Raw genomic sequence first — 15,060 nt, 5'->3', positions numbered from 1 at the left:
TAGTTTGTTTAAAGAGACCTTCCATAGATTTTATGACATCTGTCAACTAAATAATCCACCTGTCAAATGAGAAGGACCCTTTTAATTCATAAAATTCTGAATTAAACTTTCATCATCGTTTCTGTTCACCACATCCATCTCCACCGTTTCTGTTCTCAACCGCATCCGTCGCCGGTCAAGCTCCACCGTCCCGATCAAGTTCTGATGTCGTTCAACACTGTTCTCCTTCGATCGGTTCAGCACTTTCGTCAGACTCCTCATTGTAAGTTCTCTATTAATTTTTACTATTTGTCTTTGTTTCAAGATAAAACTTTGCTTACCATAAATCTAATTATGGAAAAGGATCTTCACCGATCTTGTAGAGACTATATGGAGGCTGTGAATGTTTGTGTTTGCCCCTACTACACGAGAGACTTTGAAACAAGGCTTGATTTATTTTTCATTGGACTTGAATATTGCTTTAGAAATAATTTTGCTGATACTTTGAATTGCTTAATTCTGGTCAGCTATGTAATTTTCTTACAACTCTTTGTTTTTCCTCAAAAAATTTTTTAGCTTATCAATCAATGTAAGAATAATTAGGGAAAGAAAAAGCTTTTGTTGCAGAATGATTTCTTGGTTGAAGAAATATTAATTGGCATAATAGAAAGATTTCTTTAACTTATCAATGTAAGAATAATTAGCCATAATGATAAAAATATTTCTTGGTTTTTTTTTTTTATCATTATGCCAATATTTGGTATGAAAAGCTTTTGTTAGCATGTGTTATAGTTGCTTTAAATTACTAAAATATGAGAACTTACAGATTTTCTTTATCAACTTGTACTTTGGGTATAATTTGATGCACATAGTAATTTGACAATCACTTAATTTCAAGTCATAGATAAGTCCAGGATTTAGTGCTTGTTGGGATTTAAATGGCCTCCTCTTATCCATAATGGAGTGGCTGGGAGGTTAAAGAGACCAATATCTTTGATAGGCTCATTGTTGCGATCCATGGTATCAAGTCATCATGGCGAATTTTATTGCAGCATGACTCTAATCAAGGGGTGCCTTCTTCAAAAGAGTTGCACTCCTGTTTAATCTTTTATTGGAGCAGAACTCCAATCAAAATGTGCCTTCTTCAAAAGAGTTGCTACTCCTGAGTCCTGTTTAATCTTTTATTGCAGCATGACTTCAATCAAGGTGTGCCTTCTTCAAAAGAGTTGCTACAATAAGTCGACGACTACTGTTCCTTTTTTTTAGACAAAAAAACATCCCTTAAGAATAGGAACATAAGTCGTCTCCTTTTCATAAGGACGACAATTGTCTTTCGAAACGGAGACGACATTGGTCCCTCTTGTTTGGGACGATAATCGTTCCACAAAATGGGGACGACATCAACCTTTTCATCCCCTATAGCATCGGGTACGCTCGCATAGGGAACAAAATAAAAGGACGAAAAAATTGTCTTAAAAAATATAGGATACAATTTTTCTTATTTTTGGGGACAATTTTAACCGTGTTCAAAAGTCATAATAACTCATGATTTACAATAATACCATATAAGAATTTTAATCCAAGAATCTTTTGTACTAGTATATAATGAGTTCATTATTGTAATCTTACAATATTAATTAACACAATTGATACAAGGCAATTCTACTATACTTGTATTCAAAAGTCAGTTAAGTGGCGAGAAGCGGCCAATCGCTTATAGATTTGAAGAACCAAGTTAGTATCAACAACTTGGTGTCCACATGACACAACTGTAATTTGTTTGGTTTTAGCAAGCTTATTGCTTTTTCCACCTAAAACTTGCTTGTTCTTCAATTTGGCAATGTTAGTAACCAGCTTAACCATCATATCCACATATGCATCATGAAAATTTACCAAAGCTTTGAAAGGAGACAACTGCCTGGATCTTACTTCTCCTCTTGTTCCTCCTAGTCTTATCACCTTTAGCTTCCTTCTGCCTTTTCTTTCATCATATAACTTTTGGTATCTTCTTCTTCTCCAGTACCTCTTCAATCTATCACAGTATGCTCCAGAAATCATCTTCTCCATAATTTTTTTTTTTTTCCCTGTTGTGTATGTAATGTAAGAGAAATGGGTGATGAAGAGAATAGGAGAATTACGGTTCATATTTATATTGATGGCAAGCAGGCCACAAGTGAGTGAAAGAAGACAAGAAAGAGTCATGCTTGTTTATGGGTCAGATTGACCTGGTATGCTAACAAATGGTGAACTTGCACGTAACTATATTATATTTTATTATTGAATTATATCCTTTTTATTGTAATAATATATTATAACTTTGACCAAGTTCTAAATTAACTCAAGATAGTGAGCCTTTTGAATTTATGCTGTAGCTTGACATTCATCAATCATTTCCAGTTTATGGCCTATAATCTCCAATATTTCATTCTTCATTGAACAAATCATTTTCATGTACGCCTTTGAAGAGTTCAGTAAACCTTAAATAATCCAAATTCCATTGCTTTCTATATATTTGTCCATTCTTTGCTTATATACTAATTATATATTTATTCAATCTTATATAAAATATTTACTGGAATAGATTTATAGAGAGCTATATATTACCAATTGATGAATAATGAAGAAAAGACCAATAAATTGAAAAGTTAGCAACTAATTAGAATAATCTTCCAATTAATGTTTTATGCTTCTGAAGAATAATTCAAAGGTTAAATCAATTTCATTATATATATAATAAATCCTGAATCATGAGCCGGCAAAATTTGTTTGTTCTAGTTGTAGCTCTTGGCATCTGCTCCAGAAGCAGTCAAAAGTTGTAAGGTAGAGGAAACACAATTGTATATATGATTCTTTTCCAAAATAAAAGATATTTCCAATTCCAGTTGTAGGTATAATGTGGATTTTGTATTTGGCTTTATCCTAAAAAGAATACAATGTGAGGACTGAGGACATCTGGAATTAATTAGCTAGTTAAGCTTTCAATACCATATATAAATTGAACTTTGAAAATCAACTACTTACATTCATGCTTTAATGGCTTCTTTTTTATATTAATTAAACTGAAGTATGTGTGGAAAAATAAGAATAACTTTTTAATAAAAAAAAGGAAAAAGAGCTACCACACTTGTAATCTATAATGTAATTGTACAAAGGATAAACAAACACCTGATCATCCAGATGAGCGTTTGAATTCTTTTTCAGAAGAAGAGAATGACTTTTTATTCTTTTTCAGAAGAAGAGAATGACTTTTTATTGATGAACACACACTATATATATATGTATGTAATTATTATAAACTGAATTTTTTGTCAGCTAAAGTCACAGCAATGATCAAACAGACAGGTCTAAAATGTCTGAATCAGCTGGTCTGTTTATTAGTATCTGAGTTAAAAAGTAATGAACATCCCTTATTGACAACTGATACATGTTGATTTTTCTCAACTGATGATAATTCTATTCCAATATTTCTTCATTGTGTGCAGAGTATAACCTGTGCAACTTCATCACCATGTAATATATAGCAAGCAGAGAAGCAACCATATTGAACCACCAATTCCATGATCTGCTTTGCGATGAGCTGATTCGTCGCTTCTGCTCTGAACTTTCTTGCCTGCAAACAAGATTTATAGTTTCAGGGTTACATTTTACAAAGTAAATTAAGCTTTCAAGAAATACTCAATCAACAATCTTAACCTTTGCTGAGGTTTAGCTGTCTCTATGGCTGCTTCTCTTTTGGATTTAGCTCTTTGAGTTAGTTCTGATTTTGGAGTTTGAACTGTACTAGAACTAATTGCTGGTTCTTGAGGTTTACTTGTCACACCTGCCGATGATTGAGTTTCAACACTTGGAATTGGAACATTCTTTGCCTATTACATAACATTAGCTTCATCAGTCTCTATTCAACCTTTTGAATAAACTCATGATACTAACTTAAAACAAATAAACTCACCAAATTCCTGAACTGAAGACCGTAAAACGTTTCTATGTATCTTTGCTTAGCAAATTTCTGATGCTTGTTTATCTGCCTCCAAAATCCATAAACGGATCCCATGTTCAGCACTTTCTTTGCATATATCTTCCAAGTATAGCTGCAATACCAACAGAAAGAAACTTGAATGCATAATCATAGAAAGCTTGAATGTATGATGAGATATGGATGATTTCGGTCTCCAATTCGTTCATTTTACCATTCATATATACGTTGAAGACCGCCTGCTGATATCCTGTTCCAAAATTCAGGATCGGTCTTGCATTTCTCGAAGAAATCAGCAATTTTGTTGGCAGATTCATCACCATTATTAGGATCAATGTGGAAGCCAGACACACCATCCACAATAATCTCTGCTGGCCCTCCTTGATTAGTAGCAAAGGTTGGCAATCCACAGTTCATTGCCTCAATAACTGTGAGACCAAAAGCTTCATAAAGTGCAGGCTGCACAAATGCTCCTTTTGTATCAGCAATGTAGCGGTATAGTTCTCCATTCCTGTATCTATCAGTTTGAGCTGCTATCCATCTAATCTGACCCTTAAGTTGGTACTTGTTGATCAAATTATGCATCTTGTTTATCTCTGCAATTTCCTCTCTATCTTTCGATTTAGACGGATCAAAGAATCCAGCAACAATTACAAGATTTACCAAGCTCCTCAACTTCTTGTTCTTTCCATACCACTCAGTTAGTCCTGTAATGTTTTTCACAGTATCGAGTCTCGCCATGGAGAAGATAATTGGTTTCTTCCTGTCTGCAAGATATCCACTGTTCCAAGCATATTTTAGTTTCCACTACAAAAACATTGACTTGAAAATGAAGGTATGTAATTTGAAAAATTTACATGTGTTCACTGTTGTCCTCCTTGCTGTAGAGTAGTTCTTCAATGGCAGGATGAAAGGCGGTTAACCGCCTCGGTTTCTCTGTGTAGGGGAAGTAGAACGATTGGTCAGCTCCAGGGGCAGCTATATTGAATTTTGGATCAAAAACATTGATTCCTGACACAACCCTGCAAAGCCCTGGCATTGTAAATGCGACATGGCTTTCATACTGTCCTGGCCTATCCTTGCTGATGATAAACAAGCGGTTTTCCAGTCAGTTATTCTGAATTATATCAGTTCCCTTGTAATGGATGGTTTAAATAACAGATTATTACCTTCCTGCAATTTCTTGGTATGTGCTGGTTATAATAAAATCAGCAGTATTCATTGCAATCATGTCAGCTGTGAATTGACAAGAAAAGTGGTACTTGGGGTCTAATTGCTTCCATTTGACATCCGAATCTTCGTACTTCGTTTTCTCTAGAGCATGAGCTATAGTTCCCTGGATTTAGAAAGCCATCTTTTAGAATGTAATATGAAGCGATTAGTTGAAGTAAGGTAATATTAATTAAGATAGGCTTAAACCAGAGTTATGCCAAATCTGTTAGCCATCAAAGATGCCACCAGGTTTCCATCACTATAATTCCCAATGATGAGGTCTGGTTTACATTCGAAGCGTTCAAGGATCTTATCAGCAGCATCCTGATGACCAGAGAAAACGAAAAGGCAAAAGGAACATCAATTAGAAGTAGATGAATATTATATGTAGAAACAGAATTGAAGATGAAGTTACCTGAGCAAATTTCTCAAGAAAAGGATAGACATCGAAACGGGAGATCCATTGTTGAAGAACTCCTTTGTCTGTCCTGAAAGGTACTCTAAGAATGTTGGAATGTTTTGTGTCAATAATAGGCTCAATTTCTTGATTGCACTTTGTTCCTCGAGCTTCCGGTATGAGTCTTGTTACCTTAATTAAGAAAGAAGACAGAAATTAATCTAGACAAATATCTTTTATTGACTCAAAATCATCTAAACTTTTGAGTTTGTATATTTGAGGCTCACCACAAGAATCTGAGGCTTAATGTTAAGACCTTGCATCTTGATTCTGTGAAGCAACTCTTCCTCTAATGCTCTTACTTGATCAAGAATGTAAACAACCTGCATATTGATTCAATCAGAAAATGTTATCATAAAAAGATGTTATAATTTGTTTAGATGTTTTACCCACCTGGCCACCGGTATCCGGCAATCCAAGGACGTCTGCCTGGCCAAAATAGCCATGTGGAGAGAATATTACAATGTTGAACATATTAGGAAGCCTGCTAAACAGAAACTCAAACTTGGCTGGATCAGGTGCTTGAAGTGTTTCAGAAAGCAGCCTCATTGTCTCTTTAACTCTTTCAGCAGTGTTCCCCCATCCCTTTTCAAACCCCAGCTCTTTGAACCTAATGAATCATGGACTATCAAATATTTCTCTAAGGGAATCTAATTAAAGGAAATAAGTTATCAGGTTAATCAAATATCTACCTTTGTTGGAAATCCTGATATGGGGAATCTTTTGGCAATGCAGAAAGAAGAGTTTCAGCCACAATCAACGATGCTTGAAGCTTTGAAACTGAATCCATTGTCTCATTGATGATAAAATCCTGAAATTTGAAAGAGGAACCAATAATTATATACTGTATATGAGATGGAGTATTCAGGCATATTTAAGATAAGGTACCTCTCCCTGATAATTAAGGGCTGCTAGATAATCTAGCAGAAGCTTTGCACTATCAGAGCTCCCATTAATCTTTGCAGAGGTGAATTTGGAGATAAAATCCATCCCGTTTCCAATAGAAGAAGAAAGGGTGAGATGAGGAGTTGAGAAATCAAGTGCTCCAAAATCTATTTCCAAAGCATTTTCATCCTTGGCCCTGATAATCATAAATAAAATCATATTCATACTTGAGTAATATCTTGGAGAATTAAGGAGAGGCAGGCATGTACCATTTTTGGTCGAAGATGATTTCTTTGAACTTTAAGTACTCAGAAGAAGTGATGCCTTCGACAGTGAGATCATCAGCATTGACCTTAACATATTCCCAGAAACCAGGATTTGGTCTTACAGCAAAAGCAACATAAGGTGGAACAACAGCTGCCTCCTGAGTGGAACTCAAGATGTAACCAAGTAATCCATCTATGACTTTTTTCCTTTCACCTTTGTCTTGTATTGATTTCTCCACTTCCTCCATTATGTGTTGATGCTTCAGCAGTCTATTCGCTTTTCCTGTTAGACTTTTGTTTTTGTTTGTTACAAAAGAAAAAGGGTCAAATTTTGATGTAAGAAACTAATTGATGATAGGAAGGAAGAAAAGGAAAAGTTAGGTACCTGGAAAAGCATCTCTTCATATGATACCGGCTCTGCCTCAATGCATCAGGCATGGTTTCTGCAATAGTTTCAGATCGTTTAAGAACACCTCCAGAAGCCATTTGTCAATTAATATTCAGAATATATGTAGTATGTTGCAATTGATGCATATTATAATGTATGTATTTATAGCTACTTGGTATTATTAGGAGGACACTCTTTGAAGCATTTTGAAGAAAGAAAGGAATATATGTAAATTCTAAAATGAGACAACCAAATTTAGATTGCCTTTCTTAAAAGAATACTTTAATATATATATGCTTTCCTTCTTCTCACTAATTATTTAACAGGACTTTTCAAATTTCATTTGCATAATCTTTTAGATTATTATATGTATGGGTTGGTTACTGTCACTCATGTGTTTCAACATTCTTTGGGTTGAATATGAAGTTATCTCCTGCACTGCTTTGCTTCTCACTTTATATCTTCACTGTGTTCTTCCTGTACCAATAACAAAGTTATTATGTCATATCAGGGGGCGGCGGGTGCGTTTGGTTCGCTCACGGTAACTGAATGGAGTTAAAAAAAAAAAAAAACAAGGAGAAATGAATGGAATAACCCAGAATTCTCTTGTCTGTTTGTTTCCATTCCACAAATGGAATGATATAACCGTGATTCGTTTATGGCTATTTGATTCAAACGAGGTAATAAACCTCTGTTTTAATAAATTAATCACATAAAATCTAAAGATGATAAAATAGATAAAACTAAAACAAAATAACTCAAATATTTTAAACTGATTATTTTCATTTTAAGAATAAATGAATAATATGATAAAAGAAATTTTTTGTCAAAATTATTTTGTAGGGCAAAAAGGTATAATATTAGTCTAGAAATAAATAAAAATATAAAGATCAAAACAAAAATAAAAAGTAAAATTTAGTGAAAAAATATATAAGTATAAGGATCAAAAGTGAAATTAATCCAAAGATTAAAAAAATAAAAATAAATAAACATTTGGACCAAAATAAAAATTAAAAACAAAATAAAAACTAAAGCAGAATTTTACAAAGAGAGTGAATGTTCAAATTAGTAAAAGAAGGGAAAGGGAATTAAAAATCTTAGGGAGATTTGGGAACGAGATTAGAGTTGTTAGAAGCAAATCCAAAATTAAGAAAGAAGTAAATGGAATAATTGAATTAATAAAACAAACTCCGAAAAAAAAAATGAAACTCTTCTTTCCTTTACCTTTTCTAAAACCCCCAAAACAAAACAAACATCATTTTATATTAGACAATAAAAGAAGCCCTTCAGGCTTACTCTAAGGTGTTACTATATTGGCCAAAGAATAAAGGGATAGTAATACAATTTGACCCCCTAACGTTTTTTAAGAAATGCATATTTAGCCTTAATATATAAAATAGTGTAAATTTAACTCTAATGTTTTCAATCAATATCAATTTTAATCCTACATTACCAAAAGTTTTTAAAAAACTGGTTCAATTGTTATTTAACGGTCAAATCAGACCTTCCAAACAAATTGAAAAAAATAGTTTTTTAAGAGATAAGATGCAAAAAATACATGTAACTTTTACATCCAGAAGCAATCTTACAAAAAAAAAATCTAGTTTAAACGATTTGCGACCCTTAACCGCTTAAACCAACCTTTAACTGAATATTTAATATTTAGAAAAATATATATGTAATTTTAATATAGTTAAAGAATAAAGTGACCGTTAAATTTTTAAAATTTTTTGTTTTATTTTTGATAATATATAGTTTTTTTAATTCAGTATTCCATAATAATAATAATAATAATAATTGGACCTCTCAATTTGGGTTTTTGCGACCGTGATGTAAACTGGCTGGCGAATTTCGCAGATTCAAATGCTCTGAATCATCATGTGTGTATAATATGCCATCTGTAGGCCTACAGAAGATTCTCTCTGAATGACTACCAGTCTTGACTCTAAACAGGTCATCATGTAAAAATATTATTCCTATACATGAGTTTTATGTAACGTGTCTGTTCTTTTAATATTTTTCAATCCTGTTAGTTTATTAACCTTGACATGTTTAATCCAATCATAGAACAGAATTGATTATCAAATAAATTATTAGTATTTATAAGAGTCTCCAATTTTTTTATATTAAATAATATAGATTTACCGCATTAACAAAAAAAAATCCTGTTTAGACAATGGTTATGTCGCATTCACAATCATAACTAGATTTAATTAGCAGGCCATATGGGCTGAAGTTGCAATATAAGTTCGAGCTCAAACTAGCCATTATTTTAGGGGAAGTTATAAATATATCAAATTCTTATATTTTTATTTCCAGTTTTGTCAAATTTGGTTACTGATTTACGAAAAAAACTAACTAAATTCTAACAGTTTTTTAAATTCTGATATAATTAGAATTTATTTTTTAATATTGGAAACTTATAAATATTTAGTTTATTTATGACAATCATGTAACTAACCCATTGTTTTTCATTTCATTGAATTTATTACATGTTTACCAGAAAACGCGACAGGAATTGAAAAATATGGCTAGAAAATATTATTTTATAAAATTTGCTAATATTTTGAAGAATATATTCATCACATGTTTTTCCAATAATTTGTGTAAACTTTTATATAATGTAATTTCGTTTGGTTTTTTTATATGTAAACTTTGATTTAGATGTACGAGGAGAACATGGATTTCCAAATCAATTCAAAAATATCTAAGCATTTATTTAGATATATCATTTTCAGGTTGGAATAACCATCCAAACTTTTAGAGATATAATTTTAGTAGAAAAATATACGTAACTAATTATAACAATCATTTATTTCAATAGTTATAATTAGTTGATGAACTATTTAATAATTATCAGTTATTAGATAATTGATAATTGATAATTATTATAATTTCTTATAAGAGCCTCCTCAATTATGTTTCTCCATATTTAGGAACTTTTAGCTCCTTTTCAAGGTAATTTTAAGTCATAAGCATTGAGCTCCTAATAACTCTCGTAAATACCATTTATATTTTTTCCTGAAAGTTGACCTTTTCAGTCAATACGAAAAGATTCATACTTTCTATTTCACGTTTTATGAACCTTTTTCTCCTAAATGCAATCTTCTTATAATAAGCAAAATATTTTATACACATCAGAGGACAGATTGCTATGAGCCTATGAAGCAATATCAAATCAAACACAGGTATAAAATTGAAACAACTAAGGCACGGAAAATTGACAAAAATGCATTTTGAGTAGTTGCCTTTGTAAAGAAATACAGAATAGTACCTGACCTGAATTTACAGTAGTTAGTATGAACACAAGTTGAAGTTAGTATCCCTATTATTCCATTCACAACTCAGTAACTTCTCTCACTCCCTATTCCATCCAAAATGGGGCTTGTATGACTAACAACTCTCTGATTCTGAGAATCAACATATACGCTCTGAAGCTCTGCTTGCTGTTGTACATTATTATCCACACAATCTACGTTACTTGAAGACTGAACCCCATTCCGAGATTCCTCCAACATTCGGAAATACGCATGAGGTCCCCAGCCTGCACAATTATCAATTTATTATGTTAATACACTCTTAACCTTCTCTTTTACCCAATTTAATTTCAAAGCAGATAGTTTCTACAAGTTCTTGGAATTCTCATTATGAATTTACAAACAATCAAATCACAATATGCACAATAGCAATGAAAACATACTATAGATATATAGCCCATTGGACAAAAATAGAGTAAGAATATACCATCAATATCATACGGGGCCGGGAAGAATTGCAAGTAACAAAATGTAGCAACTGTCAGCCCTGCCCATGATTCACAATGGAGTCACAAAAAAAGGTTTAGTTGAGTTCTCCATTATGTAGTAACTATTAGTTAGTGGGAGATGGGACAAAAGTAAATCCTTGTCAAAACCCACCTAGAAGACCCCCAGCAAATACATCTTGCCAATGATGCCAATAGTCATCAATTCGAGAAACTCCTACAAGAGCTGCAACAAGCATGGGTAGGAAAACAATACAAAGTTTAGCAACATGGCCCCTACGATCAAAAGCCCTGATTTTCCCGGATAAGTACAATGACGTAAAACCAAGACCTGCAAAGGACCCTGCATATCAACACACAGAATTCCACTTCATTAACATCTCACTATCAATATGCCCATATATTCTCATGAATTGCTGCAACTGAGGAATGCTTTAAGATTAAAAAAAAAAAAAAATCTTTTCTTTTCTTTTCTTAAAACAATATTAGATTGTGGAAATGAACAAAACAGATTGCTAAACAAAACAAATAGCTTCCTACTTTATATGATGTGAATAAAATATTTTACGAACTAGTGCAATATGAAAATATCATGACCAGATTAAAATATAAATAGAAGAGGAAATTTTCAAAATTTCTTTATCACTTCATTCTAATGGAGTGAATTGGTCTAGCCTCTTGATTCTTTTTCCTCTTTGTTGAGGTTGCCTTTTCTTTATTCCAATGGGATGAATTGGCAACTGTGTAGAACTCAACTAAAAAAAATCTGGGTAGAATACATGTATGCAGCTGCAACCAAATTGCTCCATTATGTCAAAACAGTATTCACCATGCCAATCTCCATGACCAAAATCAGATTCAGGAATATCTCAGAATACGCTCCAGAAGCATAATACTTCTATTCTATCTACTAGAGCTTTAGCCTTCAAATGAAAATTAAGTAGAATCTGGATTTGAGGCCAGAAAAGCTTAAACAGAACAATTACATTAACATCAATAGAATGTATGGTTACAGACAGAAGCTATGAGAACTGATGCATATAAAAATTTGAGAACACAGAGCAGAAGAAAAAGAAAAAGCCTGAAAAGTAAGTAGAAAATCCCACATAAAGCTTTACAGTTCTTGGAATTAATAGAGAAGCTTACAAGAAGTATGTCCACTAGGGAAACTTTTGTGTCCTTCTTTAATAACACTTTTCACTCCAGTGCACATAACACCACTTGTAACATTATCAAACACCTGAACATGCAAGAAACACGCATTGGTTGAGAAAACCTATGAGCAAATGTAAGAGCTTTGTTACGAAGTTTGAGTTGACAAAAAAACTTAGGAATGAATTTCAGGAAAGAAATTAACCAAGAGACCTACCCCTTTTCCATCAGGGAAACAACGCCAAAAGAAGTCAGGCCTAGGACGCCCAACAGCATCTTTAATTGAATCAGTTAAAACTCCAGTTATAAGCACAGAGAACAGAAGGCCTGTTATTCATTTTATTAGTTATCACATCGACCTACAAATATCTGGAACAAGAACTGGAAGTATCAGAAGAAGAGACAGAGAGCTACCAAGAATGGCATGGTGCAGGTCATAGACATCCTTTCTGACGAAATAGTAGGCAGTAATGATGGCAAAAGGCAGGAATACTGCAACAATCTATCAGTAGAGAGGAAAAGAAGGAGACAGTAACATATTTCATTAACAACTACCATTAGAACATGATTAAATCATTAAATGGAAAAAAAAATCTCATAAATATTATTCCGTAGAAGTTGAAACATACTGGAACAGCCCAAACAGGAACAGTATTGTCTTTCAGCGGGTACGACAGGTCTGTCATCATATCTTTTCCAACAAAACGGTGAAATGGTTCTATAACATTCAAAATAACATCTATCATTATAAGAAGGACAAGAATCAGCCAGTCATGCAAATGTGTTCTGGCAACGGTGACTCCATGGGATCTTATGGTGTGAGCACCCAGCTGCAGCTCTGGCATTTTATCACTGATAAGATTTCAAATTAAAATATCAGCTGATGGCAATAATTGCAAAAGCATAATTTCGTGCCCGCTCAAAATAGTACTGAAGAACAAAAAAAGAAAAACATGGCAGTCAGAGAGAAAACATTCTGATGACTGCAACTCTAAAGGAGGAAAACAGGCAAATAACATTCGCCATGGTTAATAAAAAGATCGGAAATATAGTAATCAAAACAATGACATTAAAAAATATAAAATGACTATCATATGCAAGCACCAAGTGCAATGTGTTCTAAACTTGTACTGAATAAGAAATCAAAAGCTTAGGAAAGGATATGTTTATGAGTGTGAATCAGACAGAAAAATGAACTGTTCTGCATTCCCTTCCAAATCTAACACTATTTTCTCCATAGAATGAAAAATGATGTGGCCTTAATGCCTTAAGAAACACTTAATTTGTTGAACACCTGTGGCAACTCATCCAAATCTAAAATTCTTAAATTGTTCAATGCCTCTAGGAAAAATTGAGGCTGCAGCCCAATCATATTGGTCGGTGTCAACAGGCAACCACAATAAAGCATAGAAAAAATCTTGCACAGACATAGGAAGTGAAGGCTTGAGAATACATCAGAATTCATCACATGAGGACGGAGTGTTGAAAGGTTGCACGTGATGAATAGAAACCATATGAAGTTGCACGTGAGAAGGCAGCAGAATCAACAAGAAAGAAGTTAGAAGAATAAGCCAACCATCAATAAGTAGTTAAAAGAATTGGCGCCAAAATTGTTAGTTAGTTTCAAGTTGTTAGGCAGTTGTGATGATGTATAATTTAGAGTGAAGTATGGTGTGTATATAAGAATAAGAATTGTAATTGAATTGAGTACTGGGTGAAAGAGATTACATTTCTTTGCTCTTTCTTATCTGTTCTTTACTTCTACCATTTTTACAAAAAAAACATGCTCAGCTAAAATCATAACTAGATAGAAACATGAATAGAACAGAATCAGCAATGTACAATGATTTACCTGAGGGAAAGGGGCATGTATTTGTTAAACGGGAATTCAGCACATCAGTTGCGTTTACATGGACCCTGATGACCACGTAAATTTGGTCATCCACCGTTAGATCTAAGCGGATTAAATATAAGCCTTAGGATGTTTTGAATCTTCACCTTAGGATTTTAATCCGTCTAGATCTAACGGTGGATGACCAAATTTACGTGGTCCATGTGAAAGCAATTGTTCAACACATAACTTATCTGTTAACTGGCTAGTAAAAGAGGGACTAGCAAGAGGGGGAAGAAGTGTTAGATTTCTAATCATAATTTGATAACGTTAAAGGCTTGTTACTAATTGAAAAAAGCATATTAGTAACGGCTGCACAGAGAGAGAGCAGCAACTTGATTGAATCTTTTCGGCCACAGTCTCACAGTAAAAAGAGAAAATAAAGAAATGATAAACTATAGTTCACTTATACATTACTTTTACATCGAGTGATTGCATAGGGAAGGGGTAATTAAATAATTCTCTTAATCTCCGAGAAAAAACGGTTTCTTTCAATTATCGCCTGGAAATGAAGTTCTTAAAAGTGAAAAACCTAAAGTTTATTGTGGTGTTGAAGTGCTAACTGCTAAGGCATTCTGCTCATTTTTTGAAGAGCTTGGTTGTTCAGAATCCAACAGTTCTGAACCCTACTTCCGATAGCACTAATGACGCAGAAAACAATTCCTTAATGTCTCAAACTCATAAACATTGAAAGAAAAAATTAAGCAAAACGAGAATCTAAAGATTGCAATACTACATGATTGTTCTCAGATGCACATAAGAATTTATAATTCCCCGAGGAGTAGAAGAATTCAAATGGCATGTAAAGAAAAAGAAACGAACTAAACTCTAACATAAGAAGGCAGTTTCACATGAATAGAATTTGCAGCAGACGCATATATATAACAAAGTTCAGTTACCTGTAGGAAGAAGAACCTAAGATTCCTTGAAGCAGGTTTTCCTGAATCGACGATCCGTTTGGCTGTTCAGAAGAGCAGGAACCAGTAAAAGTAAAATAGAATAGATAAAGACAATAACTTTTAACAAGTATGCCCTGATTAAAGAAGAAGAAGACAGAAAAGCAACACATTAAATAAGATATGGAATGACAATGA

The 15,060-nt window shown here is 33.3% G+C and overlaps 2 protein-coding genes and 1 long non-coding RNA gene across 3 annotated transcripts; 1 reads left to right on the top strand and 2 right to left on the bottom strand.

The window, feature by feature from the left end:
• The first annotated feature begins 68 nt into the window (after window positions 1–68).
• LOC136235577 (uncharacterized) lies at window positions 69–720 on the top strand. Its single transcript, XR_010691825.1, has 2 exons — window positions 69–262; window positions 363–720. It is a non-coding gene; the product is annotated as an uncharacterized lncRNA (long non-coding RNA).
• A 2,461-nt stretch (window positions 721–3,181) lies between these two features.
• On the bottom strand, window positions 3,182–7,313 carry LOC136235538 (sucrose synthase 7-like). The gene is made up of 14 exons (XM_066025263.1): window positions 7,158–7,313; window positions 6,776–7,063; window positions 6,510–6,702; window positions 6,314–6,432; window positions 6,015–6,231; window positions 5,849–5,944; window positions 5,580–5,753; window positions 5,372–5,488; window positions 5,122–5,288; window positions 4,810–5,034; window positions 4,167–4,733; window positions 3,929–4,067; window positions 3,673–3,845; window positions 3,182–3,589 (listed from the first exon to the last, which is right to left on the bottom strand). Exons 1-14 carry the CDS (start codon window positions 7,256–7,258, stop codon window positions 3,433–3,435), a joined length of 2,733 nt encoding a protein of 910 aa, XP_065881335.1. The 5' UTR covers window positions 7,259–7,313; the 3' UTR covers window positions 3,182–3,432.
• A 3,020-nt stretch (window positions 7,314–10,333) lies between these two features.
• Window positions 10,334–15,060, bottom strand: LOC136235530 (lipid phosphate phosphatase 2). Its single transcript, XM_066025249.1, has 8 exons — window positions 14,866–15,060; window positions 12,705–12,927; window positions 12,490–12,577; window positions 12,293–12,402; window positions 12,070–12,163; window positions 11,078–11,266; window positions 10,905–10,964; window positions 10,334–10,704 (listed from the first exon to the last, which is right to left on the bottom strand). Exons 1-8 carry the CDS (start codon window positions 15,033–15,035, stop codon window positions 10,505–10,507), a joined length of 1,134 nt encoding a protein of 377 aa, XP_065881321.1. The 5' UTR covers window positions 15,036–15,060; the 3' UTR covers window positions 10,334–10,504.

This window comes from Euphorbia lathyris, chromosome 1 (genome assembly GCF_963576675.1).
Source record: "Euphorbia lathyris chromosome 1, ddEupLath1.1, whole genome shotgun sequence".
Classification (NCBI taxonomy): domain Eukaryota; kingdom Viridiplantae; phylum Streptophyta; class Magnoliopsida; order Malpighiales; family Euphorbiaceae; genus Euphorbia; species Euphorbia lathyris.
Note: the sequence above shows the minus strand (reverse complement) of the source record. Positions and strands in the feature narration are given on the sequence as shown.

Excerpts from the sequence above, each read along its gene's own strand:
- LOC136235530 (XM_066025249.1), bottom strand. The coding sequence starts at position 15,035 with ATGTGTTGCTTTTCTGTCTTCTTCTTCTTTAATCAGGGCATACTTGTT. Across the intron at positions 12,164-12,292 it reads GTTTCCCTGATGGAAAAGGG|GTGTTTGATAATGTTACAAG; the intron begins GTAGGTCTCTTG and ends TTGCATGTTCAG. Across the intron at positions 10,705-10,904 it reads GGCCCCGTATGATATTGATG|GCTGGGGACCTCATGCGTAT; the intron begins GTATATTCTTAC and ends ATAATTGTGCAG.
- LOC136235538 (XM_066025263.1), bottom strand. The coding sequence starts at position 7,258 with ATGGCTTCTGGAGGTGTTCTTAAACGATCTGAAACTATTGCAGAAACC. Across the intron at positions 4,068-4,166 it reads CTTCAACGTATATATGAATG|CTATACTTGGAAGATATATG; the intron begins GTAAAATGAACG and ends TTGGTATTGCAG. Across the intron at positions 3,846-3,928 it reads GTCTTCAGTTCAGGAATTTG|GCAAAGAATGTTCCAATTCC; the intron begins GTGAGTTTATTT and ends GTTATGTAATAG.